This window comes from Brachionichthys hirsutus, chromosome 9 (assembly GCF_040956055.1).
Source record: "Brachionichthys hirsutus isolate HB-005 chromosome 9, CSIRO-AGI_Bhir_v1, whole genome shotgun sequence".
NCBI classification, from domain to species: domain Eukaryota; kingdom Metazoa; phylum Chordata; class Actinopteri; order Lophiiformes; family Brachionichthyidae; genus Brachionichthys; species Brachionichthys hirsutus.
The window spans coordinates 13932049-13959631 of NC_090905.1; the positions used below are offsets into that span (position 1 = coordinate 13932049).

The 27583-nt window shown below is 45.3% G+C and overlaps 5 protein-coding genes across 6 annotated transcripts; 2 read left to right on the forward strand and 3 right to left on the reverse strand.

The window, feature by feature from the left end:
* Nucleotides 1-238: 238 nt before the first annotated feature.
* On the forward strand, nt 239-2823 carry glrx2 (glutaredoxin 2). 2 transcript variants are annotated; one of them, XM_068743781.1, is made up of 4 exons: nt 239-361; nt 1248-1311; nt 1516-1692; nt 2180-2823. In XM_068743781.1, exons 2-4 carry the CDS (start codon nt 1249-1251, stop codon nt 2330-2332), a joined length of 393 nt encoding a protein of 130 aa, XP_068599882.1. In that variant the 5' UTR covers nt 239-361; nt 1248; the 3' UTR covers nt 2333-2823. The 2 variants fall into 2 exon arrangements, with proteins under 2 accessions (XP_068599882.1, XP_068599881.1); XM_068743780.1 differs by lacking the exon at nt 239-361 and adding an exon at nt 572-689.
* A 295-nt stretch (nt 2824-3118) lies between these two features.
* Nucleotides 3119-6727, forward strand: uchl5 (ubiquitin carboxyl-terminal hydrolase L5). Its single transcript, XM_068743174.1, has 11 exons — nt 3119-3283; nt 3707-3770; nt 3850-3955; nt 4241-4366; nt 4575-4636; nt 5008-5138; nt 5242-5305; nt 5407-5509; nt 5902-6015; nt 6218-6316; nt 6428-6727. Exons 1-11 carry the CDS (start codon nt 3208-3210, stop codon nt 6470-6472), a joined length of 990 nt encoding a protein of 329 aa, XP_068599275.1. The 5' UTR covers nt 3119-3207; the 3' UTR covers nt 6473-6727.
* A 1905-nt stretch (nt 6728-8632) lies between these two features.
* On the reverse strand, nt 8633-10213 carry rgs2 (regulator of G protein signaling 2). Its single transcript, XM_068743197.1, has 5 exons — nt 10138-10213; nt 9961-10050; nt 9751-9812; nt 9451-9617; nt 8633-9361 (listed from the first exon to the last, which is right to left on the reverse strand). Exons 1-5 carry the CDS (start codon nt 10200-10202, stop codon nt 9158-9160), a joined length of 588 nt encoding a protein of 195 aa, XP_068599298.1. The 5' UTR covers nt 10203-10213; the 3' UTR covers nt 8633-9157.
* Nucleotides 10214-16283: 6070 nt separating this feature from the next.
* On the reverse strand, nt 16284-17732 carry LOC137899106 (regulator of G-protein signaling 21-like). The gene is made up of 5 exons (XM_068743115.1): nt 17668-17732; nt 17252-17311; nt 16909-16970; nt 16627-16793; nt 16284-16472 (listed from the first exon to the last, which is right to left on the reverse strand). The coding sequence occupies exons 1-5, from the start codon at nt 17730-17732 to the stop codon at nt 16284-16286; spliced, it is 543 nt and encodes a 180-aa protein (XP_068599216.1).
* Nucleotides 17733-20851: 3119 nt separating this feature from the next.
* si:ch211-117l17.6 (regulator of G-protein signaling 21) lies at nt 20852-22552 on the reverse strand. The gene is made up of 5 exons (XM_068743343.1): nt 22360-22552; nt 22153-22248; nt 22009-22064; nt 21694-21860; nt 20852-21405 (listed from the first exon to the last, which is right to left on the reverse strand). The coding sequence occupies exons 1-5, from the start codon at nt 22434-22436 to the stop codon at nt 21220-21222; spliced, it is 582 nt and encodes a 193-aa protein (XP_068599444.1). The 5' UTR covers nt 22437-22552; the 3' UTR covers nt 20852-21219.
* Between the last annotated feature and the right edge of the window lie 5031 nt (nt 22553-27583).

Sequence of the window (27583 nt, forward strand, 5' to 3'; positions counted from 1 at the left end):
CACCATGCTTGCTAATTATAACATGCCAAATTTTGTTTTGTAATGTACAGTATTTGAATGAAAGTTTGACATTTTGTTTCTATATTTGTTATCCTAACTGTAAATCTGTATTTTAATTTGTTCAATAATAATAAAAAAAGAGTCGGAGAGGAAATGAGTCTGATTCACACCCCGGATCAGCGGGAGGCGGTAAAGCCCCTTCGCAAAGTTGGCCAGCCGACATTAAACACTAACGAAGAAGAAGAAGAAGAAGAAGAAGAAGTGCTTCCGGTGGTCTCTTCAGGCAGGGGGATAAATACTGAAGCGCTTATCTCGCTCAAGCAAGCAGACAGAGCCAGCTGGAGGTGGTGTGTAGCCCCAGGCCAGTGAGAACACAACCGCATGAATCAGTCAGGCAGAAGAACTTATTGTCTTTTGGGCATTTATTTTTTCACCATGTTTACGCGGGCCGGATGTTTCCCCAGGGTGGCGCTGACCGGCTGCCGAAGGTCATTCCCGTTAGCTTGACTAAAAATATTAGCTAGCAAGGTAGCGGAATGCAGAGTAAAGTCACAGACCCGTAGGCTAGCATGAATAGTTCACAAGGGGAGCTCGAGTTCATTCGGCTGGCTAAATATTAGGATCTGCTGCATGTAGCGCTGGACGGAAATGCTACATCATGTATTTACACGATTTTAAGTTTAATCTGTGTAAGTGTCGTACATGTCGCCAAACACACCCCGTTTGTCATTTTATCGATTACACGGGTTCCCGTGGTAAATTCGGCTGCCTGCTACCAATGAATATTCAATTAATTAAAGACTACGTCGGTTCACGTCCACGTTTGCTCACACGATCTGTCTGGCTGTGATTTGAAGATGGGAAAAGAGTTTGATCTTTAATACTGTCAGAAGGTTTACAACAAATTTATAAAGATGCCACGTTTCCTGGGCTATTAAATCACCTTTGGGAGGTTTTGTTGTTGAAGTTTATGTAAATGGGGTTTACGTGAGCTAGTAGTACTCCTAATCCCGGATTACCTCGCAAATGAACCTAAGGAAGGTTTAGACTGGGGTGAATTTTAAACGTGGTCAAAGTAGTAACGGTTTCCAATTAACAATTACTTTGCTAATTATTAGCCTCCAGTTCGTCTCTTCTTTGATCCTTTCACGTTGTTAAGGTTAATGGTGGAATCTGGCCCCACTGTGTTGTGTTAATCTTTCTTAGATTGTGGTTGGCAAATGATTTCAAATACTTGTACTTTTCAGAATGGGGAATTTCACATCGTCCCCCACTGAGGGGTCCGCCGCAGCTTGTGTTCAGTATGTCCAGGTAAATGGATGCTTGCTCGTCTGATGCATTATCTGTGATACATTTGGCATTTGAATCAGATGAATGTTGGTTCCTCCTGGAAATGTGCCTCAAAGTGTTGCTTTCCTGGTATTCCTTGTGTCCTGTCTCTGTGTGTTTGTCTGAAGAAATAATCAACTATATATATATATATATAACAAAATGTGATTTTGCCTGGACTTTCAGGAGGTGGTGTCACAGAACTGCGTCGTGATATTTTCCAAGAGCACCTGTCCTTATTGCAGAATGGCCAAGAATGTGTTCAATGACATTGGTGCGATTTACAAAGTGATTGAGCTGGATGAGCACGATGACGGACGGAGACTCCAGGAGACCTTGGCCCACCTGACTGGTGCGAGGACGGTGAGGGCCTCCTGCTTAGGGCTGCAGCCATGTATCTTAATCCATTTTCCATCAATAAGGTATTCTGACTTATTTCGACCAGAATAACCGAATCAGAGTAAAATATATTCATTTAATGAATGTTCTGCGTAATACTCATTCTCCGCTCTAAAGTACATGTTTGAAGATAATGTCACCCGTGCATAAACACTATATAAAATACACCATTGGGCCTGAGTTTCATTAAGATTAAAATGATTATGCATTACATTTGAAGCTTTTGCTTAACTTTGCTGCAGACTTAATGACTTCTCCCTCAGTAAAGTTGTGAAAAGTTCAAATGCTGGAACAATGGTCTTAAATTTTGCCGTCCATGCAGTAAAAGACAAATATCTTTGAAATGATGAGCACAGGATTGGAGGAAAGCAGAAGCAGGATGACTGAAATCCGACTTTTATTCTTTTATCAATTCCTCAAATGATACTGAATTTGTGCCGATTGTGTTCAGGTTCCTCGAGTCTTCATCAATGGGAAGTGCATTGGGGGTGGCTCTGACACCAAAGCGCTCCATCAGCAAGGAAAGTTGCTGCCACTCATTGAGAAATGCGCTGCAGGCGGCGCCGAAGGCTCAGGCAGCGGACAGTTCGAGTCCGCCAAATGACTAACCGTCTCTGTCGTCTACCTCAATCTCATATTTATTCAATATTGTCTTGATCTCACATTAGAACTTGTAAATTGTTTAAACATGACAGTGTTCAGTATTTGTTAAACAATGTTGAATACGCAATTCTGCGACCCGGCCCCGGATAAGTGGTGGAAGATGGATGGATGTTAAATTATGATGATGGTGATAATTGTTAAAATAACGTTTACTGCAGGTATGTACATTGTTGTACATTATTGCTGCCATACTCTGTGAAAACCTGCGAATGGTGCTACTGCTCTCCCCTGCATGGTTTCAGAATCGTATCGAACAGCGGAATGATTTGATTCAGCACACATCTTGGAGTTAGACTAATCCGGAACATTACATTTAATAAGACATTTGAGACTATGAAAAAGATTGTGTGTCATATAAATAATAAAAATTTGTCTCTACATTTTCTGTCTCAATTGTTTTAGTGATTAGACTGGTTGAGTGTTTTTGGTCAACAAACCAGATGCCTCTATTAATAAAATAATACTGCCATTATGGCTATCATGCTGATCGATATTATAAATAAAAAACAAAGATAACACCAGCTGAAACGTTCTATTAATGCATTTATTGAATGTAAATCCACGATTACTAATACAAGTATGACCATTCATAATTCTTTAGAAAAGAGAGCGCTTCGTATTTCATCTGTTCCTCCCCGTGGGGCGGGAGCAGTGATAAGGTCCATTGATTCCAGCTCTCCGGTGTACGCGGAGTCACAAATCGTGCACACCGCATCGCGGATGACGTCACGGTGAATTTAGCTTCTTGTGTGAGTGTGGCGGATGCCAGTTTCTTGTGTGAGTGAGCGAAAGGTTGAACCAGCAGGATTCTAAAGGATGTCAGGAAGCGCAGGAGAATGGTGCCTGATGGAGAGCGACCCCGGCGTTTTCACGGAGCTCATAAAAGGATTCGGTGAGCGCGTTTTGGTCGGTGGCTAGCTAGCTGCTAATTCTGCATAATGTGGGCTATTCGGCAGCGCTTTAGCTAGCTAGCTGCTCGCGCTGTCGCTAGCTTATAAATTACAACAATATTCAAAATGGAGAAAAGCAACATGTGAGTGGATGAGCAGGATGAATATAACAGTCTCTGTAATTTCAGCAGTATTCTCATCCTCCGATAGGTAACGCGCATGTCGCGTCTATGATTGGACAGCCACTGCTAACTAGCATAGCATTACTCAGCGTTCAAAACAACGGCGCGTAAACACAGTCTCACGAGTGTTGACAGTCGTCGTTGTTATCGCGGGTAACCGGGGCTTAGCTGAAACCGGACCGGTGAGCCGGTTCCACGAGCAGCGTGGATGCTTGACTCGGTGCCTCACGCGTGTTTTCTCAGGTTGCAAAGGCGCGCAGGTTGAAGAGATCTGGAGCATGGAGCCAGAGAACTTTGACAACCTGAAGTATGTTCATACCTGAAGTCACTCAGCCTCAGTTGTTTGAGATTCTTTTGGGAGGATGTATTGATTCGTTCTCTTCCAGACCGGTTCATGGGCTCATTTTCCTCTTCAAGTGGCAGCCTGGGGAAGAGCCAGCGGGATCCATCGTCCAGGATTCCAGGCTGGACCAGATCTTCTTTGCTAAACAGGTGTGTTTATTTTTGTCATTTCAGAGCACGCTCAGATTTCTAACTATTGGCAGGAAGTCCAAGAAACGAGTTCCTTTAAATGTGGCTTCCTCTCAGCTTTCCAGATGTTTGACTTCTTATCTCCGCTGCTGATGTTCAGAAATACAAGAAACATTTTCTCAGAATTTGGCAATTTACCCGAACAGAAGATCAAATCTTTTGTAATGTATTAGTGGTGCTATATATATATGTGTGTATATATATATATATATATCTGTCTAATGTATTTTCTGCTTGTGTTTGCAGGTCATCAACAACGCCTGTGCCACCCAGGCCATCGTCAGCGTTCTGCTCAACTGCTCCCATTCCGATATGCTGCTCGGAGACACGCTGACGGAGTTCCGGGAATTCTCACAGAGCTTCGATGCCGCTGTATGTTCACGGTATTTTCCATTTAGTTTTCATTCACAACTAACTATGAGGCGCAGCAAGCGGAGCCGGAAACACAAACTAATTGTTAGTATTTGAGTTAGCGCCCCATGTTTCTGCAAACCCCCACTTGGTTCGGGTGAGGACAAGCCGCTTCGCTAATGCTGCTCCGTCTTTGAGGACGTTCTAATCCTGCATCTCCTCTCCCCAGATGAAAGGTTTGGCTCTAAGTAACTCTGAAGTGATCCGACAAGTTCACAACAGCTTCGCCAGGTAAGCTCCGGCTCGCATCGCTTCCGGCTGGAGACGCTCCGTGTGATTTGCTCCGTCTTATTTTTAGCTTTTTCGAACTCCGTCTTCTGCCCTTTTGTTGCTAAGGCACCGGTTTGCTTTGGTGAAACGGCCAAGTGTGAGTTGGGCTTCCCAAAAATAAGCCTTTTGATAAATTACAAGTGGAAAAATGCTTCCATGATGAGAAGCGCTCAGAAAAAACTGTGGATGAGCGTTTTAATTGAGGGCAAAAGCTTTCTTCCAATTTGTGTTTTCTTTGAGTGAATTCTCGCTTCCCTACTCCTGGATTTTTAATAGGGGGTGTCGTAAATATTTATATCTGATCCATCGTTGCGTATTTCTTGTATTTGCAGACAGCAAATGTTTGAATTTGATGCAAAGTCTTCGGCGAAGGACGAGGACGCCTTTCACTTTGTGAGCTACGTCCCGGTTAACGGGCGGCTCTACGAGCTGGACGGCCTTCGAGAGGGACCCATCGACCTGGGTGAGAGGAAGCCTTTTATTTAGGATCCCTCGTTGCGACGTCTCGAAGCCTGTTATCCGCTGCTGTAGAAAGGCGTTCACTCCCGTCTCGTCCTTGTCGCCAGGCGCCTGCAACCAGGACGACTGGATCAGCGCCGTTCGCCCGGTGATCGAGAAGAGAATACAGAAGTGAGCAGCCGGGATGTGATTTGTTGGATTTATCCATAAAGCAAGCGTAACGTTCCGTCTTTACGTGCCTGTATCTTCATGCATCATCCTGTCATCTTCAGGTACAGCGAAGGAGAAATCCGGTTCAACTTAATGGCCATCGTGTCGGACAGAAAAATGATATACGAGCGAAAGATAGCAGAGCTGCAGACTCAACTTACTGAGGTGAGTGTCAGCAGAAGAGCGAGTCAGGTGGGAGCGGTGCTTCCTTTCACTTTTACCCATGAGGCTACTGATCTGCGTCAGCCGTCCGTCAGAGGTATTTAAATGTTTTATTTTATTGATCTTCTGATTATTGGCAGGACGATCTATGTTAAAGAGAGTTTGTGCATGCAAGCTGGAGTATGTTGCGTGTCTAAAGGGGTAGACCGCCGTGATGACAACATTCGGCCACTAGAGGTCAGCATAGTGATACATGTCATGTACAAATATATCATTTTGAGCCTCCCACAGGTTTACCAATCCAGCAGTTAATCTATTAGAAATAGGACTCTTAATGGCCACTGATGACTCTTAAATCTAGAACATGCAGAATGTATCCTTCCGTCTGTTCCCAGGATGAACCAATGGACACGGACCAGAGCAGCACGTTTCTTAGCTCCATCCAATCAGAGATCGCCAAGTGTCAGCTCCTCATCGAAGAGGAAAACCAGAAACTTAAAAGATATAAAGTAAGTTTTTGCTTGTTACGTAGTCCTTCGGTGAAGGCGCTTTAATTTCCTCCCCTGAATACCTTGCGAATGATTATGGGATGCTTTGTAAACCTCGAGGGGGCGCTTGCTGCTATGTTTTCAGCTCATTCTGAGCGCCACAGAGGTTCATTTCATTTCGTTCACGCGCATCGGTTATTCTTCGCTTCCTGTTTTCTCGCAGATTGAAAACATTCGGCGGAAGCACAACTATCTCCCGTTCATCATGGAGCTGCTGAAGACGTTGGCAGAGTACCAGCAGCTGATGCCTTTGGTGGAGAAGGTACTTTCAGATTTAACTTGGAGACGCGTTCAAGGTCATTGCTGTTATTTTTGTCTCTATCTATCTTCCACCTTCAGGGTTGAAGACATTTTCTTTTTTTCCCCACCGCAGGCGAAGGAGAAACAGAGCGCCAAAAAAGCCCAGGAAGCCAAGTGAGCGGGAACGCCTCGGTCACGCTTCCATCGCCGAGCCACACCCGGATGCATCGCCCGTCACATGACGTCAACGCGCTCCGACGTTCCCGCGCCGCTTCCGCAGTCCGGCCTCCTGCGATCCATCCAGACATGAAGTTCACCTCCGGGTTTTAGCAGAGACTCTCCTCTCATTTCCCCATCAGCTCTAATGCATGATAGAAAGAAAAGATGTTAAAGTTATGATCTGTCTTATTTTCATAATAAAATATCCAGATGTTTGATCTTTGAAAGTGGTTTTCTCTCTCCTGTTATCCCAACCCGCTCAATGTTTGGCATTCAAAGAATAGTAGTTCACTTTTTCTTATTTTAGGGAAAGTCATGAAATGTAATTTGATGGTTACAATTGATTAAGCATACAATTATATATTTTTTCAATATGCTGAACACATTTTTAACTCGTTGGTGACCTACTCCTCCCACCTATGACTATCTCTAATGTTCTGCGGCAGCTCGGCTCATTTAGTGACTTTGTTTCCACCGCAGTGAAGATCAAACGGTTCAAAGGGCTCCGTGATTCTCCTGCAACATTGTTTCAATCACTCTCTGAAGTCAGATTGAGCCCAATGATAAAATGTGTTGGTAATATAGCAGGAAGGTGAAATGAAATGGGACGCAGGTATCTGCTGCCACCTGCTGCTAGAGGATAGGTAAAACAGGCACTGTCCTCCCCACTCATGAGAAGACAGTTTTCCATCCCATGCTAATTGAATGAGTGGAGGTTTGACAAGATCAATCCTCTTAAAAACCTTTAAAACACAAACACTTGACCTCTCCGGATTGTTTGGACGAGCTGCAGCGTCCTTATAAGTGCATCAAAGACTAACGACTTCAGTGACTTGTCCAGTTGGACGTGTGTTGTTTTGAACTGCTGCAACCCGCACCGGCTTGATTTACGGTTCCTGCTCGAAGACGAGAGTAGAGTCGTCTAACCGACGCACCCAAAGTCTGCCAGCTGCAGCAGAGCCCGGCCCTCCGTTCTATTCCTGGCTCCAGTGTTTACATACACACCTTAAGCACCCGTTGGCTCCCACCCAGCGGCTCTGCTGCCCGGAGAGAGAACACTATGTCTGATTCATAATCCTGTCAGAGGTCAGGCCACGCGGATGAGCAAGCTAAAGTATTCCTACTGACGCTTCCAGTTCTGCAGGGTGATAATGAATGGCTCGTCATCAAACGCGGCAGCGGCTGAAGTAATGCAGATGCTGTAGTTGGGTATGAATCCGTTTTCATCTGCTGCAAATTGGTGCAGTGGTTAGCGCTGTCGGCTCACAGCAAGACGGTCGCAGGTTGGAATCCGACTTGCGGCCCTTTCTGTGAGGCGTTTGCATGTTCTCCCCGTGTCTGCCTGGGTTCTCTCCGGGTTCTCCGGCTTCCTACCCACCTCCAAAAAAAAACATGCAAGTTGAATTGGTTACACTAATTTGAAGGTGTGAGTGTGTGTGTGGCCCTGTGATGAACTGGCGGCTTGTCCAGGGTGTACCCCGCCTCTCACCTGTTGACTGCTGGGAAAAGGCTCCAGCGTGACCTGAGAGGAGGCGCAGCAGGAGGAGCAGGTGCCAGTCACTGCCGCAAGGAGAGGAATGCTGTCGTGCAACTGGACAACCAGAACATTGTGTCTTCTTAGTTTCTGTTGATCCAAGATTGATGCAAGGTGCATGAAATCTGACACATGATATGCATCATTGTCAAGCGTCCAATCAGGATAGACGAGCATCAAAGAGCCAGAGAAGCAACACGTGGCTATCGATGCGGGCGGGACTTAAACCTCCGCCGGGCTGACTCTCTGCAAGGTCACGGGTTTCTATACTGCAGTGTGACCTCAGGGAACAACCCTGCCCCCCCCCCCCCCCAGCTGAGGCGTAGGAGGAGGGCAAACCCGTCACTCCAGCAGGTTTACAAGCTAACGTGATGCCACGATAGCTTGGAGTCGCTCAGATCTGCAAGTAGAGCGAAACGCGGCTCCACACGGACGCCGATGTTTCTCTGCTTGCATGATGCGTAAATAACGAACGCTAACGCGCTAGCTAGCAACATCTAAGGCGGCCGCGTGTTTACAGTCTACTCTGAAGTCGGTGTTTACAAACTGCACCGTGATGTCTATTGAACGTCAGAAATACACATCTTGGAGCATTGGATGCATTCGTTTTATTCCCAGGCAGTCCAGCCGCCCCGAACTTCAACACACTCTCAGCATTTACAGCATCTCAGTCTTCAGCAGAATTTTTTCATATATATTTAAAGTGCATTTGTTTTGTTTTGTTTCTCTTTTATTTGTGTGTAAACATGAAAACGGGGTCACGCAGGACGTCCTGCATGCGTGACTCCCACAGTGCACCGCTGGATCACATTGAAACAGCTTTATCGATAAGGCGACGGTGGACGGCTTTGGACGAAGCTCTTCTCGCACCGCTCTTAATTCCACATTCTAACGGCGTGGTGAAAATGTTCCGGGCCCATTCATCCCAACTTCACTGTCGGAACGCTCTTAGCAGGATGGAATAATAAATAAATGGCTTCAGTTTTGCATTTTCTCCACGCTTGATGATGCAGGATTTGCATTTGGGTCCATGATCCCGAGGCGGCGCCTGGAACGAGCGCCATCAGGAGTCTCTCCACGCGGTAAACAAATGACTCCAGGACGGGATGTCTAGTTGGACTTGGACTTAATGAGCTTGTTCTCCTTCTCGGCGCTCTGGCACAGCTGCCTGCAGAGGTCGGAGTGGATGAACCTGGGGTAGGAGTTGTTCTCCATCAGGCTGTAGGCCTTCCTCTGAGCCGCCAGGAAGCTGCTGGGCGTGGGATCCCGCAGGCTCTGCAGGACGGCGTTTTTGGTGTGGAAATCCAGGTTTATCTGCAGACACAGAAACGGCCGTTGAGCTTCAGTCGACCACATTTAAACGGCTGCAAACTCACAGGAACGCTTCTCAAGGCTTCAAGTACCTCTTTGGGAGCTTCGTTTTTAATGAACTCCTCGTAAATGCTGTTGGCCTTGGACGCCAGCTCTTCATCTGACGTGTGCTGCTTGAAATCCTCACAGGCCGTCCAAAACTCGATGTTCTCCTCGCAGAACTCGGATTTCAGGAAGATATAAAAGGCGGCTCTTCCATCTGTTGGGAGAGAGGAGGAGGAATTTGACATCTGGGGTTTGACTCAAGCTTTGTTGAAGCCCATAGCCTCACACAGCTGCTACGGAGACTTCGTCATGTAATCGTGCAGCAAAACTCGGCTAATGATGCTTACATTTATTGTTAAGCAGCGTCTCCAGCGACTCCGCCCATTGGTTGACGTCATCCGCGGTCGGGCTGAGGATGCAGACAACAATATAGATCAGACAAACGGCTTCAAGGTGACATTTAACCGCTACAGAAAACCACAGCGACAGAAAAGCAATGTAAAAATAACACAGGTATGCAAATATACATTAACACACAATCAAATAAAAATATTTACCTGTCGGTTCTGTTTTTCATCAGGTTGAATATTGATTTGGAGGAATCCATCTTCAAGAGAAGTCGTATTCTGTTTCTCCACGTTTTCCTCCTTTAAAAGACAAAAACAACGTCAGTATTTCATGGCAGGGGAACAGAGGTCGTCATGGTGACCGTCATCCTCACCACAGGGACTTACTTCATGTCCTTTATCTCCGTGGAGCGCTCTGTGCTCTCCATGCTCTGGCTCAGGTGCTCTCTCATGGTTCGATCTATTTTCCTGCTCCCTCCCTGTCTCCTCTGGCACCTTTATAGTTGTGTGACAGGTGAGAGGCGGGTCCTCAGCGACAGGTCTTTGACGCCATTGGCTGTTGCTGTGTAAACAGACTTGCCCCTGGTATAACGCGCAGGGCTGGAGGCTTGGCTGGGCCGTCGCTGCGTAAACATGCCCTCCCTTGTTCCTGCACGCTCCCATTTTTACGAGTCTGAGGTTGAGCTGTGACGTACGTGGCAGATCCCTAAAAATAAAACTGGAACGGAACCGTTCTCCCCGTTCTCAAGTGCTTTTCCTGCTGTTGCAGGTTCTTTGCAGCTGCTTTGTGATTCACGTCTTGACACATTCAGAAAGCATCAGAGGCTCTGATATGTTTCATTTCCTCCTGTTTTACACCTTGAAAAACGAAGAGCGCCTCTGCCCGATCCCACGCGAGCTCGCAGCACGACCTGCAATACTTTGTCAGGGCGTGGCGACGACTGCTTTTGTCATCGTGGCGTCCCGACGCTCAGGACAAATGACGAGTTAGATGCTTGGTCACTGGTGAATGCTTTGCTACATTCCTTCCATACTGGCCTCGTGAGTAGCATCCCGCTTCGTAGCATCGCTGATGTCGGTGGTGACACGTTCATCGGTTAAATTCGGATGACCTTTTGGGGTTTTGGGGGTCGTCTTGTGAGCGGAGAGCGGAGTTTGAGCTACGCTTCAACGCGAAGCAAGTTCTGTCCCTCAGCAACGTTTCAGGCGAATAAATGACCATTTATAGCAGCGAGGAACGGCGTTAGATTGGGTGGGAAAAACACGTCAACAAACACATGGACGGACATTGGATCTTAATGCCAGAGTCAATAGTCAATAATGCCAGAATCTTCAACTCCATGGGAGGTCAGGAGGAACGGATGTGCGGGCCCCAGCGTGTCTGCAGCGGTGGTTAGTGGCGTGCACCAGGATGGGCGGTGACTGGCTAGCACGGTGACTGACAGGTGAGTAACGCACGAATGTAATAGTTAAGTCTTCCACTGACGCAAGGCCAAGTTCAGCATAGTCATGTTCTTTCAGGTTGCTACAGCAACAGGACACATAGCAACGTTAGCATTTCTTTTCTAAAACGTCCTCCTCCTCTCACCTCATATTCAATCTATAAATAAATATTGATTAATTAATCTACCTAACAACAGAAGCTCAATTCAGCTGTTAAAAATATATTCTCAATTTCATAATTAACCAGCTTGCATGAGCATTTTAAAATGCACATGTAATTAAAGCACTGTTTATACAGTAGAACTTAGCTTTAGCTAATCTGCAGTCTTTGTGCCTGCTTTGGACTTAACGCAACAAGTGCAAGATACGACAACACGTGGACAACAGCAGTTAAGACAAAAAGGCTAAAGCTAAGCTAAGAAGCGTGACAGCTGGCGACCGAAAACTCAGAGAAGCATTTCCCATCGGTCTCTGGTTGGGAAGCCGAGCTCCAGATTCCCGTAAGGTTGCAGTCGGATATCGGCATCACGTCCCAAAAACACTAAAAGGACATTTCGAGGGAGGAACAGGACACGCATATGCGACGAGCACACTATTTGTCCCAGATGATCTGAGCGCGGATGTTTCTGCGTCACCTGCCGTGCTGTGCTGTGATTATCACTCCTCTCCTGCTGTCTGGTGTTAAACTTTGGCGCTTCCCAGGGGGAAAACACGCCGCCCACATCGTGTGTTTATTATGATGTGCAGCAGCCGGCGGTTGAAGTGGATGAAGAGCAGAGCCAAGTTTCCCCTAAGCTAAGGCGCGCGGCCGGCGGCGGCGCAGACGGCCTCAGGCAGAAGGTGATTCCCAGCAACGGCTTGCAGAGCTAATCCCATTTGCATTTGGAAGTTCATAAAAACGTGTTGTTTTTTTATTTAAACCATGTTCCTGCTGCTGGCATGAAACGGGCCGACACGAACAAGCCTTTCACCCATTTACTGATGAGTTAGGCTCCAGCACGACCCCCGACCCGGTATCGGACAAAGCGGTTCAGAAGATCAATGAGTCTGCTGAGATTAACAACACTCCTGTGATGTAGATTAGCTGGTCGACCTAATCCTGAGTGTTTGTGATTCTCCAATGCTCCACCGCCTTTTGTGTTTCAACCCCCCCCCCCCTACATGACAATGACATGTAAATATCATGCAACTCCACAGGGCGGAGTGATGAACACAAACAAAGAGATCAATACGTCTCTTGACCTTCTCTTTTAATTTGCCCGTCATTCCAATCAAAGTTCACTTATTGTCTGCACAAACGCTGAGTCACTCGTCTCGGCAGTAATTTACAGAAGTTGGTTCGGATTCACCCTCAAGAAATGGTCACCCAAGATCGACAAGCCTTACACCTCTTACATCTCACAGTGATAAATCTTGTAATCAGACACATAGATTGGTGAGATATAAAGTTGATTGATCCACGGGGGGGGGGGGGGGGGGGGGGGGGGTGCTGATCTGCCAACGATACAAGAAGGATAAATCAAACTCGTAAAAACATACACGGAAATATAAGAGGATATTAAATAGCCCGATGACGCCAGTAAAATGAACTAACAGCAATAAAATATAACAGTAAACTTCAAAATGCTGGCGTTTGCGAGAAGCAAAAGAAAAAAGGAAAGCGCAGAGAAAAGTTGACTCGACTTCTTGGAGAAATATAACCTGCAGTCCCGAACGCTTGAACAGTCGATCAGGCTGTTGATCAAGCTCTAATTTCAAGGTGCTCTTGTGTTTGCCGGTTCTTCGAGAGACGCGGAAGCTATTTGTGTCCATTTCAAGGCGGCACTATCAACAGGAAAGAGCAGGAAAGCACAGATTTACTTCAGCTAATCGTGAGATGAATACCAGTATCAAACATCACATCGATGCCAAGCTGCTGCTGTTAAGAAAATCAATAACGAAAAGCTCTTCTCACGATTTAACGCTTCTGAAGACAGAAACGTCGATGGACACAGGAAACGGCCGTGATCTGATTTTAGCACTCATCAATTGGCATCAAATGAACCAGCGACATTAAAAAACAGATCCACCGGTTTAATAAAGTCCAATAACATTAAGGTGTGTGTAAGTGTGTGTGTGTGCCAGCAATGAAGGAACACATCGGAGGACCTCCCCTTGGCTGCCGACAGATTCTTCACATCCTGTCAGCCTGAGTCACTGAGTCAATGCAGCCCGACCAGTTACTACGAGTGATGGGAATAAAAGGTTCTTTTAAGTGGCTCCTGAGATTTTTTGTTGTTGTTGTTGGCTAAATTAATTTAATACCAAATCATGTGCATTGTGTAAAATTAGCTACTAATGTAAAAACATACAATATATCAAATGTTTATTAAAATCATCTTTGCACTGACAAAAAACATATTATATAATATAAAATACAAAACCAAACCAAACACACAGAGGGTTAGGGTTAGGCTCACAGAGAACAAGGTCGAATCTCTGCATGTAAATCTCTATTATGCATTTTATTTATATAGCGCTTTTCTGGAAACTCAAAGACGCTTTACAGTGTACATAATATAAAAACGGCAAAGAAATACAGAAAATACAGACAATAAAACTTGTCTCAAATCTCAAGAAACACACCAAGAAAACATAAAATTAAAAAGTGCAAAGTTCTCTCTCTCCCTGCCTCGCTTTCGTTTCGTCCGCTCGGTCTGCTGCATGTGTGTGTAATTTTATCATTTTATTGATGTATTATTGAATTAGGAATTATTCACTATTATGCATAGCAGCTAATCAGGGAAGAAGAAATCAGATCACCCAAAAATGTCCGCACAGCTGATCTCACTAATGAGCGCCTTCTCTCAAAATGAAGGAGGTGTTGATAATTAAAATCACCTGCTTTAGTAACCGGCTGGAAGGAAAAAATCACAACAGAAAGTCACCTCAGGGCACTATATATGTATATAGTGTATGTTTTTTTGAAGTTGTTTTTGCACTCAAGGTGTCTCCTTGTTTTGTTGATGCTTTAGTTTATTTATGTATTTTAAGAATTTGTTTTGTCATTTTGCTTTATTTATTTCCCTTTCTCTAGTCTATGGAGAAAGCTGATTTTATAAAAGCAGGAAATAACAGATACGTTAGATATGCCACACCCCTACTACTTCTACCATGCACCTCAACACACACAGACAGAAACTAACTCTCCACACAGTCCCACGTCACACATTCACTATGTACACCCAGTCCAACTCACTAACTACTTCACTCGCGCTCACAGTCACAGATCGGCTTTCTCTCAACACAACAACACTCGGCACGTTCAGAGGCACAAGGCAAAGGGCTGACTGGCGAGTGCAGGACTTATGGCTGGCTGCCCATCAGCGGTCATTGTGAAAACATCCCATTAATTGTACAACGCCATTTTTCATTATCTACTTGACTGCAGCTGCATTGCGATCTTCTTTAAACGGACAACACGACTGCATTTTACAGCACAAAGCAATGAAAGGCGAAGCAGAAATAGTAAAGAGCCAATTATTTATATGCCGGAGTCTATTTTTAACTGGGGATTGCTATTTATATGGCAGCATGGTATTCTCTGTGAGATGGATTGTATGTATGCACGCAAAAAAAAATCTCTCGTTGTTCCAGGGAGGCGATTGAAATAATTTAATGTAATTCAACTCACTAACATTTAACAACACTCCAACAAACATTTGTAGTCAAATGGTGACCGATAACAATAAATAACACATCATTGTAATCTTTTAAGTGAAATGAACTTTGAACGGCTAAGAATAGAAAGGACACGCTTTCAAAAGCAAAAGTAAGACACATTCTGAGGATATATAAGGACGTCTGACATCCCATCATGCAAAGTGAAACATCCTACCGCTACGGTTAATCCCACTCCAATAGATTAGTGCACGCACTTCAGGCACCGCGACACTGTAACCAGTGGCGATATAAGTGTAGACTATTTTTCATTTACCATAAAGACACAATTTGCTTTGAGATAGGGAATTAGGAGGAACTGGGAATTGGGAATGGTTCGGACTTACAGAAGAAGTGCGCGTGTTTCCTCATCACAAAATATACATGCATCATCTTTGAAATGGATTGAAAAAAAAATAAAGCTATTTTTCAATGTTTTGCTTGAAATGTATAACCTTAGATATATTGAATACTGGCAGAATATATCAACCACAGGCATCTTAAATAAAAATATATATCAGCATCAGTTTTAAAAACAAACCTTTTTCAGTCAATCCAGAGTAAACCCTCCATTTAAAGGGCCATTGTCACGAAACGCCCTCATTCAACCCTCTCATCTGGAGACATTATCTCTTGCACTCTCCGACACACACACACACACACACTAATTAATTTACTAATCGAGTGTAACTGTACATCTCACATCCTCTATCTGCACAGGAAACACCACAAAGAAGGTCGAAGGAGGTCGCCCACACGGCGTTCATATGCGGCGCGGGCGTCGGTTGCCCCGCCGATTCATCAACCGGTGTAAGCAGTTCATCCGCTTGCCTGTACGGAGTCGTAATCCAGGGCAAGCGAGCTGCCATTTTCATTCAGGCTGAGTGTGCCTCTTCCTTTTTTTGGACGTAGTCCTCAGTAAGTGCCTCGATGTGGGGATCCCCCCCCCCCCCCCCAATACGAAACTAAAATGCACGTTTTACCGGATCCAAGGCATCTGTTTGAGTCCACGTGGCACGCGGGACGACTCTCCTTCTTTATCCAGCTGGAGGGCCGTGATGCCCTCACAGAATAAGAAGACATGCCAACTGTCTCTAATGGAGGAGATAAAGCCGTTGAAGCAGTCCCTGCAAATGAAGGAGCAGGAGTATAACAAGAACCAGCAGCTGTGAACGGAGGTCCTTCAGCTGGAACGGAGGAAAAATCCTCCTTTCACAGGAAAAAGAGGAGGCATTGAGGTCCCAGCTGAAGGACCTCAGCCGGGTGTGGGAAGACAAAGAAACGGCGTTGAGGTCCCAGCTGGAGGACTGTGATGCCCACATACAGAATAACAAGACATACCAACTGTCTCTAATGGAGGACATCCTTTCGCCCTCCTCTTGGACGCATCTTCATCCCTTTGTGGCGTCAGCAGCGAGGTTTTCCAGGAGAGTTCTATAAATGTCCGAGCGGAGGAACCTCGGATACGAGTCTCTTTCCATCAGGCCGTAAACTATCTTCTGCGCGTCGTCAAAGCAGTGCGTGGTGGGAGTCTTGACATTCCGTTTGATCTGCTCTCGGGTGTGATAGTCAATGTTGATCTGGAATGAGGCAGACAGATAGGAATGAGGGGGCTGAGTTGATAGGAAGCGATCTGAGACGCAACATCTGAGCAGCCGATTTTCCCATTTCGCACTCCTGAATGTTTCTCTCCGACGTAACCGTGCGGAAAGATGTCAGCATATTTGTTTCTACCTCTTTCGGAGATTCTGCTTTGATGAACTGCTCATAAATCTTCTTGGCTCTCGAGGACATTCTGAATGAAGACTTGATCTTCTTGTAGTCCTCGCAGGTGAGCCAGAACTCAATATTCTCGTCGCTGTACTCGGACTTGAGGAAGTTGCGGAAAGTGGCCAGTCCATCTGCGTAAAACAGAAAACACACACAGAACGCCCTCTTTCAGCTTTCTTAAAATCCTTTCAAATGGCATTCTCATCCTCAGAAGAGACAACCCCCCCCCCCCCCCCACCAACCTACATTTAGACTCGAGAAGCCTTTCCAGTGACTGTGACCATTGTTGGGTGTCTTCTAAACTTAGCCTGCTGGGGAGAGAACACAAATTAGATTAGCCAACAGAATTGAATTTTCTGAACGAAGCAGCGGGGTGAAACGTGACGCCGCAGAAGCCGTCCAATCGAGAAAGCACAGCGGAAACAAAAAGCCATGGGATAAGCTGCCATGCGTGTGCTCGGTGCCAAAGCAAACATGGTGTCTCTAGTTCGGTCGAATCCTTTCACGATGCCCTAGATGGAAATTATGGGAGCAGGCCGTGCTATTTTAGAACTAAAATGCATGCAAAACAGTCCATAAGTCTCCTCACCTCTCAGAGCTCGAAGAGTGCGAGAACATACACTGGAGTCGGCACATGAAGTTCTTTCCGCTGTTCAGAAACAAGAAATGCATGACTGCATTGTCATTGGATTTGGCGCTGTTAAATGAGCTCGCATCAAATCCTCCGAGGCATGTTGCTCATTAGAAGAGATAACATGTGGTGTTCAAAAGCCTGCAGGAGACTGCAAAAATCCTCCATAATATTCCTCGGTGCTCTCTTCTGACCCGAGACAGGTGCAGGTGTCCGAAGGACAGGAATAGTCGAGCTAGAAATCGAGGCGGAGATACTGACAGCTATTCGTTGAAATCACGAGGTGGCACCTCCTGGCACCAGGAGAAGGAGAAGATGGCAAATTAAGCCGAGGTTCTTCATCGGGTTGGCCTTAATGCGAAAGATTCACTCACATGTTCTTGTTTCTCGTCCTGTCATCTCGGTCCATGGTGAAGCACGGCGTGCTGAGGCTGGCCATTGTTTTGTCACGTCCACGCCGTCGGTCTCTTGGTCCTGGTCATGCTGTGGCTGAGAGACACTTCGCAGGGTCTCCCCCCCCTCCCCCCCTGCAACACAGCTTTTCAGACCAAGGTCTTGTGTTGCTAAAGACCGAGGCTGCTGCGATGCATCGTCAGCTCAGCCCTGAAGAGGAAGCACCCCTTCCTCCTCCTCCTTGTGTTCCTCCTCTCCTCCTCCTACCTTACTGTTGGAAGCAACACATACTCACACTGTATCGCATGCCCGCCTCCCTCCTCGTCGATGCCTTACTCCCTATTATGCCGTTCTTCTTATTCCTTCTGCTCCAGATCCCGTCCTCCCGCTAACACGGCGAGCCAAATGAGCGCCGCTCTCTGTGGCTGGAAGGACGTTGCGTTCACATTATTTTTGATGTGAACGGCACGCAAAGCAGAGTAACAGCGATTGCTGCGGTAGGCAAACCGTAACCTTTGCACACAGTTCGGAAAAGCGACCCCTGTTGAGGACAAATAGATGTCTGGCTCCTCCGGCCTCTTAGCGCTCGGATTTATGGCTTTATCAGAACAAGATGACCTCATTGGGGCGGGGATTTAGTTATTTTCTTTTTAAATACGGAGGAAATTCATGCAACGCCAATGAGGAAGAGGAAAGAACGGATTTATTGTGACACCGTTTCTGCAAGGCAGCAAGAACTTAGAAAAATGTCGACGTTGCAGAGAGCGCTTACTCAAAGAACTATTACGTCGCGATTAGGCATCCAGATGAAGCGATCAACAAGATCCACAAGGCCCAACATCTGTGCCGCATTATCGGCATGCCATTTCAAAACGCCTTGGTTTTTGTCTTTACAGATAAATTGCGACACTCAGGAAAGCTTGCAAACACATCGATGTGGAGGAACTTTCTCAACCCCGACATCCTCCCAGAGCAAGACTTTTCTACTGACGTCTCAAGGGAGATAGAGGAACGCATGGAAAGGAACTGTAATCATAATCACAATCTTGATTTGTAGAGCACTTAATAACTTGCTTCACAAGGGCAGCACAGAGTTCAATTAAAATAAGGACAGGCTCCACGATAAAAGGTGGATGTTCCAGAGTCGGGCCTTGACCACAGACACTCTGTCCCCTTTAGCCTTCAGTCAGGACCCTGGAATAAACCTCAGAGACTTTAGGGTGCATGATGCTAAAAGCTTCATTTGGCAAAGAAAGAGGGCATAAAGGACCTTGAATCTATCTATGGGGGGCAGTACAGGCTAACTCTCCTCAAATGGACTCCAGCCTTTTGCATTTGAGCCTGTTAGATGTGGAAAGGCACTCGGAGCAGATAGGAGCAAAAAGAAATTAGCGGCTTTGGCCAGAAATCAAGTTGTGGCGTAAGAACTTGAAAGTGACCTGGAAAGTTTCTTGGCAAGATGCTAGTTGAAATCAGCATTAGTAGCGCAGACTCTTGACAATTCATGATATTTTTCTTTTTTTGTGTGTGAGTTTCAAATTATTGCTGAACTTAAAATATTTTGTCTGGCATTGGGAGTGGAGGATGACTGGAAATGAAGGGAAAACTGTGGGAATATATAAGCTGAGTCCAAACCGGGGTGGGGAGGCACGGTTTGTGTTCCATGTTGCACAACGACAGGAAATGTTGTGTAACTGGACACACACTTTACACAAAAGACTGATTCAAATACAAGAAGTCACTGAATTTGAGGTCGCATTATCAAATATTTCATGTACTACCCTGCCACCCCTGCTCACCGTCTGTTGCCCCCGTTCTGTTACCGTCTGCCCTTTGGCTTGGCCTCCCTCTTTTCCCCCATGCATGGTTCTGAGTCTTGGGGCATTAGCTAGTGTCACCAAGCATTGGAAGCTGGAGCAACACATATGCGATCCGGTTAGCCTGTAGCATCCAGAGCTGATGGTGTGACAGTCTTGAATAAAAATGTGCCATCAACAGTACTCACTTCCTTTTTTTGGCTACCATGGTAACCATTAGGGCATGGTAACCATGTGGGAAAACAGCGACAGATTGTGTGTGAGACTTATCTTTTATCAGGAACACAAGTATCTGACATTTAACGTCGTGACAAACGTGGCGCTCGATGGAATTAAAGCCATTTACTCGGAGACCCACAAATAGATTCTGTTTAGAAAGTTTCAGTTTTATGCATATGAAGCAACAAATGCATTTGATAGAAATGCTGGCGTGCCTGGGAAAGACTTCTCTCTTCATAATTCACTGATGAAGATGATGCTGCATTCAGATACTACGTTATGCCAAAAGTTTGTAGAAGAGCAAATGCTAAGAGTCCAGGTTAACTCTGGACTCCTAGAACTGCGTTAGATACAGAAAGGTAACCAAAGATTTTATTTCAACTCCTTCAGCGTCTGTTTCCTTTTGTCTCCTCCACAAAATAGCCACAATAATCGTTTTGAATAATATGATAATAATGTGATTTAAATTACTCCCAAAACTGGGTACAAATAAATGTTCTTTAATTCAATTAAAACTTACTTTACATTTCTTTTTTAATGGCACCAAAAGCTTATTAGACATAGATCTTTATTTTCAATGAAATATAAAGGCTTTTATTTAAAGAACGGTTATGGCAACTTTCGACCTCTTCCTCGACAGAAACCCCTTGGCTGTCTCTGACATCATTGTCTCCGGGTGATGAGATTATTCCCCTAACAAGGCAGCGCTTTGGGGCTGATCTGCTACGCATCAGGTTGTCTGATGACTCCGGCGTTGTCGTTCAAGCCCCTGGGTTATTATTAGCTGCCTCGGTGCTCCTTTTTAAGGCACATTTCGGAGGAATAAGGCCATTTACAGCACCGCGCGGGATCAAGGGTTACTTCTTTCCAGCGTGGTAAACCCCACAGCTGCTGTGTGGAGTTATCGCTGCACCCAATTAGAGGATAGATTAGACATGTGACCAACAACAGAATCTGCCTTGATGTGGAAACTCTTCTCTTTTAGTGTGGTTTTTTTTTCCACTTATGCCCACCCTCATGCATCCAGTCCGTCAGATAAATATAAACCTGTCCCAAGATTCTGATGATCTGGAAATAGAACGCTAAAAATAGGAATTATTACAATCTTCGGCAGAAAACGGACTCAGCGTTGGACAAGAATAAACCATTAGGATTTATTGCTCATTATTTAAAAACAATCAGCATTTCTACACGGAACATTGACAAAGACTTTCAGTTAACACTTACAGTACATCCAACAATTCTTTTCTCGCCGTTTTTGTTTACACAAAATAACATGGCAGTGGTTCCCGCAAAACACGTAAACATGCTGCAGTATGCATGCCAGGCCAGGAGCTGGCAGTGCAGCCTTGGGGTAAACGTAAACAGCCGCTTCTTGTACCTTTTACACCTCACATCTCATCACCCTTACATCTACTTTAGCACAATCTCTTACAACGTGAGAATCGGTCGAACAGACAAATAGTCAGGATTCGATTTCCAGACCTCGTTCTTTGGCTAAATGTACCAGAGCGTCCTGGATTTGTCCTGCAGCCTCAGGTAGGCGTCAGACTGCAGGAATCTGGGGCAAGAGCCTCTTTCCATCAGCAGGTAGACATGTTTCTGGGCCTCGTCGAAGCAGGAGAGGCCGGGGTTGGTCAAACACGTCCTGATCTTCTCTCTGATGTGATGGTCGACGTTGATCTGGGGAAGAGGCAGACGGTCGTACCAAATGCATTAGCTGCACGGTTCCGCCTCGTTTCAGGCTGGTTCTGCCGTCACATAACGACGATGCTAACATTAAGCTACTTTCATCTATCATAAATCTTTTTGAGTGACGTCCTTAAATATATATATAAAAAAATAGCCTCTTCAGATCAGTGGAAGTGACTCGAATTGTAGTCTAGCGTTTATTGCTAATTATGAAATCAAGACTGGCAGTTGAACAGCGGTTTATCCATTCGTCCCCTGGGGGCCATGAGCCTGGCCTACCTCTCTGCGGGCCACAGGCTGGATGAACTCCCGGTAGATCTCCTCAGCTCTCCAGCGAAGGTCGCCCGTCGAGGCGGTCGCCTTGAAGTCTTCGCACGCGAGCCAGAACTCGATGTTTTCTTCACTGAATTCGGACCGCAGGAAGGAGTGGAACGCCGCCAAATGTTCTTAGGGGACGATTAGCAAAACGGGCGGGTCAAACTCTTTAGAACGATCAAACACATGTATAGAAATGCCTTTCTGCAGCGACTGCTGCGTGTGATGCGCTTCGGGCTATTTCTTTTATCTGCATGCTGTGTTTTTAGCTTTTCTTACTTTTATCCTTTAGCAGCTTCTCCAGTGTGGGTTGGAGTTTATCGCCATTCTTCCGACTGCATTAAAAAGCGATTTTGATTTTACATTCCAGAATATTTCACGGCTCTGAGATTGAGACGCCTGCGGCGGCGCAGCGTGCGCTACCTGAGCTTTGAAGGACGCGCATCATCCTTTGTTTTCTGTGCCATGAGGCCTTGCATGTTCTTTTTTCGCCTCTTCGGATTCAGAATGATTTTAAGCCTGCAAAGCAAATAGTTACACAACGTTTGTGTCCTCATTGTAAAGATTTACCAGCTTAAAAACATTCTAATGTAAATGTGTTCACCTCCGTATCAACTTGTCCGGGCTTACCTTCTCGGCTGCTTCACATTTTGCATCAAATCCTTAATTTCATTGAAGCGATTACTTGAAAATAAAAGTTTGGGCATTTTACCATTCCTGGTTTTCCCTGCTTTCCCCTGGTTGTCTGAGGAGACGTTCCCTGCTGTACACACCTTTAACACGGCAGGGAAGGTCTAATGCCGGTGACGTTCAGGGCCTGCTGGTACAGGCGTGTAAATACCTTTTGCATTAGCAAGCAGCCAGCAGCTACACTCGCTTACGGTTATCTTTGACTCACAGCCGTGAAATTCCAAATGGGAGAACACTTTGTTTTGTTTTTGTCATGTAGACGCGCTGAATGGAAGGCGTGGCTGAATGATTCAAGGCGCTTCCAGGTGCAGAGGAACCAGGGAACGTGCTGGCGGCCAGCGGGCAATGTGGCAAAAAGGGACGAACATTTTGAAAAAAAACATGTTTGCTGTCTATTTAAAGAGCGGAATAGTTCATTAATTATTATCCCAGGCCGCGGCGCGCGTCATTTCATTTTGAGGTGTTTGATCTGCTGAATAATAAAAAGTTTTGCTATAATCTTTCTGTAAAATGTGCAGTTTAAAAGATCTAAATAGAAACAAAGGGGGAATAAATGAAAGACCAAGCATTGAAGAACATTAAATAGAGGTAAAAGTAAAAGAAGTTACTGAAGGGAAGATGAGCCTCGCTTCAAGAGGATGATTCTATTGAAGACCATTCGTTTCTTCTTCTGATCAAATGTGAGTTAGAAAACCAAGCGCTAATGAGTTTTACATCTGCAGCAGAAACATTATTACTTCTCCATTCCAACTAATAATTTGCAGTGTCTTTGGGGAACAGATCATTCGCAGCAGCTTGATGATGGGTCCGTTGGTCGGTTTAAGCTTTTAAAATCACAATCGATATCTTTAGAACAGGGCTTGTGATTAGAAAGAGAGCAGCAAAACACAACTCACAGGAAACAGCATCTTTGTCGGGTTTCGTTACGCTATATGAAGTCTTTCGCATTCTCATTTGCTTGATTTGTGAAAAACGTCCAATAGAAAATTCAAAATGATTAGAATATTAGAATGACAGAACCTCTCGGGTACAGTTCTAAAAAATACACCACACTGAATGAATTTATTTTCTTTCCATATGAAAAAAGTAGAAATTCTGTGTGGAAATTAAAACCAGCGCTGTCATCAGACGTTCTGATTGGTCATCCATCGCTGAGGTTGCAGAGACGCTGCTGTCCTCTCGGTGCTGCGACTGTTTCATCACCGTTGTGGAAGTGAAACAGCGAGCTGAGGCCGGGGGGCCGGGGGGGGGGGGGGGGGGGGGCAGATAGAGGGGACGGGTTCCTATTACGGCGTCGGCCGTCAATGCGCTGTGTGACATTCAGCAGGAAAACACATTTCCCTTTATTCATATGAAACCTCTCACTGTTACTAAATGCTGATTCAGAGAATTTACTTGAATTAAGGCCTGTAAAAAAAGAAAACCCACTTAAGTTATCGTTGTGATTTTCATTCTTTTAAATTCATAATTTCAATATAGCATAAGTGATTTAAAGCTAAAAACATGCAACATTGAGAGGATAAAAAAACTCTGCAGAGATTATCTCCTTTTACAGTCACGCCGGTTTTTAAATGGGCTGCTTGGATGATTTGATTCGATCAGGCCAACATGCATTTGTCTCCATCTAGTGGTCAAACCTGCGCACTGACGCACAGGAAAAGGTGTATTTTTGGATGCTTCGACCTCAAATAGTAAAAGAAGGTAAAATATTTATAGCAGAATGAAACACTGGGTCTGTTATATGATAGAAGGGGGGGGAGGGGGGGGGGACTCTTTCATCCCTCTCCCTATAAGGAGTAAAGCCCAGGAGGCCGGCCACAGGTGGAGTTAATCATTGGGGTTTCTATATTGAGACAGTGGAAAGTTTCCCGTTTCCCAGTCGGGAAGAAGGAAGAGTTTGTGGCAGTCAGCAGAGACTCCGTTCCCTTAATACCCCCCTCTGTGAACTCCACCGCTCGCTGAGCCTGCAGTCCTGGGGTATTATCTCAGCCTCTGCTGCTCACATCAGCTCATCCTGCTGGGGCTCCACTCCTCCATTCCTCCTTCCTTCCTTCCTCCCTTCCATCCATCCCATTCTCCCCTCCTGCTGGTGCTCAGACTTTATTCCTTTCCTTCCCAGCTTTCCTAATAATCTCATCTCCCTCACACTCCATCTTGTTCCTTCTCATCCCAAACCCTTCTCAACAAACCTTTTTCTCATTAGGGACCGTCGTCTCCTTCTTCTTCTCCCTCCTCTTCACTTTTATTTGTCCTTGTTCTAACTGCCGGCCTTTTGCAATTCTCCTTGCGAGATTGCAGATTCCTTATTTTCTTTCCTTCCTACTTTCTGACCTTCCCGACTGAACCCTTCCTATCCAATCCCATGTCTCCCGAGTATTAAGCTGATGCTGAGTTCCAGCTGGGCCAGAAATACGATCAGATAAAGGCTCGACCGCCTCGCTGGCAGGCGGGAGGTGGTTCCGTGCGGATTCACCGCCACAGATCAGATAAAAGTCCTCAGTTTATCCATGAATGATCCCACGGTCGGTCCAGGTCCAGGTCTAACTTCCTTCTATTATTTTGCAGTAAAAAAAGAACAATTCTATATTCTTTATTTTTAGCTCTGTGGCTACACACATCACAGACATTTCCTGGACTGGACTAAGGGAATTTGTGTCGAAGTAGCAGTGGAATATCTCTACTTCGAACCAGAGCTCCGTTTAGCTGATAAAAACAAAGGTTCTCCTGGTTCTCCTTTAGATATTCGGTCCATTTAAGTGCAACAACCTCTGTAGCCTCCAAGCTACTTTGAGGAAGAGCATCCTCAGACGAATTAGCCAACGGATGCTAAAGGTATCGGATGAGGGTCACTTTTCCCTTCCTCGCTTCCAGACCTCATGCTAAGATGGCTTCATTTAAACGTCATTCTCCAGGCGTCAAATGCATCACATTTTAAAACTTTTAATATCAGGCCGGGATGTGATTAAACTGCTTCTTTGCATACTTTTCTTTACTCTCTCTTCCCAACATTCCCAGATACTTAATTTATGCATGTGTCTTTGTCTTCATTTATTATTGGATTGTTTATCCTCAAAATATCAAGGCTATATGATTTTAGAGAATTAAATGATCCGTTTATACTCCCGACCCTTTTTCTTTTGTTTTGCACATTCAAAGTAAAAATAAATCAAACCAAATGACATCATCAGAGGCGTCGACTAAATAGTACAACCTTGGTTGTGGTTTTCACTCCCTTTTTAATCCTGGTCGAAACGACCTTCATCTTCGTGGAAAGTTCCTCTCAGTGGTTTTAGGACACTTCAGATCCGACAGCTGCCATTCAGCTCCTCGCCACCAGATGACCTCAGATGACCACCGGTTCCGGTCACCGGACCCACACCTTCACCCTGTCGCTCTCCTGGGTCACCTGACCTGCTTCCATCTTTTCATCCGTCATATATAACCAGCTCGCCGGCCCCCTTCTCCCCTTCGCTAGTTTTACCTGCTCTGCCTCAGCGTCTGCCTCCTCCATCATGGTTCCTCCTGCACACATCAGTGGCAGATGGTTCTTACGGTGGGATATGTAGTCTGCTCCGGATCTGTGCCACAGATCCCAGCGGTGTGCAGGAGTTCACTCACTTGTATTTTTGGCATATCCAGATTGACTAAAGGAAGCCTGGAATGAAATCTGACTACACAAATCAAATCAAAGCAGCACTTTAGGGTTTACGTTTTTTTCTGCAGTCCGGACGCTCGAATCTGCCTTTGAAGAATCAGACGGAGACAATGTCAAAGCCAGAGGAGCAGAAGTTCAGTCACTTGTGTGGAGCGCAGACTCCACATCTCAGTTTGCCATGCGTTCTAACCCAGAGTCACCTAATGATGCTGCCTTCATTGTTACCACAGCAACCCATGCAGATAAGGAGGCGAAGAACCAACCTGGCGTCCTGCATATAGCAGAGAGGAGAGTCTGTCTCGTAAACCTTGCTTAGTGTGCATCCTTAAAATACAAAAAAACAAACAAGATTACACTTCAAATAATAACGATATGAGACGGAATCACAGGTTGACATTCTAAACCCAAATGATGACAGCACAGAATCACCGGGGTGTCCCACAGAGCTTCATACTCGGTCCCTGAACACTTCTCAAAGGCTTTAGACATTTAATGGGCCCATTCTAAATGAAGTACCTTAAATATAAAAGGACACCCCGGAATTATGCATTTCATTCTAAATATTTGCATTTACAAACACCCTTCAAAGTAAAAATCTTAATATATGACCGAGATTATACACGGACCCTAAACCCCCAACCCTGAGCTCAACGCCTTCTTCTTCCGGCCGAGGAGCGTTTCCTGATTGTTCTCCGGTTTGCTATTGAAAGGAAACTTGAATGAAGTGCAGAATAATGCTTTTTCCTCGCGCTGCTTTCACTGCTGCTCCAGCAGAGCCTGAAATCGGAAATCAGAAATCAGAAATCGTGGATAACGGTCGGTTTCCATCAGTCTCTGTGTCCCTGTCGAAGCAATTTGGCCCCGGCTCAGAGATATTTTCAGTGATTTCTTCTCCTGTCATGAAGTCAATGTTTATCTGTGTTTGGGGAAAACAGCAATTTTCATTTCATGAGTTCTTCAAAAAAAAAAGTATTTTACATTATCGTGCATTTTGAAGTATGTGTTCAAGAAAATAAAGACAACAGGGAAGCGCTGAGCAATAAGGAAAGGGAGGTTGGCTTCTAGACGCTGAATGTTTTGGTAAAAGCAAGTGAAATTGCCAAAGGAGTGACTGTGAACCTGCAATCAAGCTTGATTTGAAGTTTCACGGTTCTCACTTCATAAAAGCCATGCCTGTCTGGCTGCGTCAACTTGGACGAACTCTGCGGCGGTTATCACCGGTCATTTTCTCGTAGTTCTCACATGGTCAGCCAGAAGAGAAGGTCTTGCTCCCTGTATTCTGCCTTCATGAAGTCAATGTGTCCACAGGCGGCGCGCCAGGCAGCGCTCCCAGTGGTATAAATAGGCATCAATGTATACAAATATACAAATATGTCTGAAAACGCACACGTATATTTTCCTGTTGCAGGAAACGTGGCGCCGTTCCAGACAGGGTGAAAATGTGTTTAAACTAACAAAAGGATCCGTTTATAATCCGGATGAGAAATCAAGACATGCAACTAAAACAAA

What these genes read in the sequence shown, in the direction of transcription:
- glrx2 (XM_068743781.1), top strand. Translation starts at nt 1,249, where the DNA reads ATGGGGAATTTCACATCGTCCCCCACTGAGGGGTCCGCCGCAGCTTGT. An exon ending in CTTGTGTTCAGTATGTCCAG is followed by an intron (nt 1,312 to 1,515) that starts GTAAATGGATGC and finishes CTGGACTTTCAG; the next exon opens with GAGGTGGTGTCACAGAACTG. An exon ending in ACCTGACTGGTGCGAGGACG is followed by an intron (nt 1,693 to 2,179) that starts GTGAGGGCCTCC and finishes GATTGTGTTCAG; the next exon opens with GTTCCTCGAGTCTTCATCAA.
- uchl5 (XM_068743174.1), top strand. Translation starts at nt 3,208, where the DNA reads ATGTCAGGAAGCGCAGGAGAATGGTGCCTGATGGAGAGCGACCCCGGC. An exon ending in GAGAACTTTGACAACCTGAA is followed by an intron (nt 3,771 to 3,849) that starts GTATGTTCATAC and finishes GTTCTCTTCCAG; the next exon opens with ACCGGTTCATGGGCTCATTT. An exon ending in TGCAGACTCAACTTACTGAG is followed by an intron (nt 5,510 to 5,901) that starts GTGAGTGTCAGC and finishes GTCTGTTCCCAG; the next exon opens with GATGAACCAATGGACACGGA.
- rgs2 (XM_068743197.1), bottom strand. Translation starts at nt 10,202, where the DNA reads ATGAGAGAGCACCTGAGCCAGAGCATGGAGAGCACAGAGCGCTCCACG. An exon ending in ATGAAAAACAGAACCGACAG is followed by an intron (nt 9,813 to 9,960) that starts GTAAATATTTTT and finishes CTGCATCCTCAG; the next exon opens with CCCGACCGCGGATGACGTCA. An exon ending in AAAACGAAGCTCCCAAAGAG is followed by an intron (nt 9,362 to 9,450) that starts GTACTTGAAGCC and finishes CTGTGTCTGCAG; the next exon opens with ATAAACCTGGATTTCCACAC.
- LOC137899106 (XM_068743115.1), bottom strand. Translation starts at nt 17,732, where the DNA reads ATGGCCAGCCTCAGCACGCCGTGCTTCACCATGGACCGAGATGACAGG. An exon ending in AGGACGAGAAACAAGAACAT is followed by an intron (nt 17,312 to 17,667) that starts GTGAGTGAATCT and finishes GTTTCTGAACAG; the next exon opens with CGGAAAGAACTTCATGTGCC. An exon ending in AAGCAGAATCTCCGAAAGAG is followed by an intron (nt 16,473 to 16,626) that starts GTAGAAACAAAT and finishes GCCTCATTCCAG; the next exon opens with ATCAACATTGACTATCACAC.
- si:ch211-117l17.6 (XM_068743343.1), bottom strand. Translation starts at nt 22,436, where the DNA reads ATGCCCAAACTTTTATTTTCAAGTAATCGCTTCAATGAAATTAAGGAT. An exon ending in GAAGCTGCTAAAGGATAAAA is followed by an intron (nt 21,861 to 22,008) that starts GTAAGAAAAGCT and finishes TCGTCCCCTAAG; the next exon opens with AACATTTGGCGGCGTTCCAC. An exon ending in AGCCTGTGGCCCGCAGAGAG is followed by an intron (nt 21,406 to 21,693) that starts GTAGGCCAGGCT and finishes CCTCTTCCCCAG; the next exon opens with ATCAACGTCGACCATCACAT.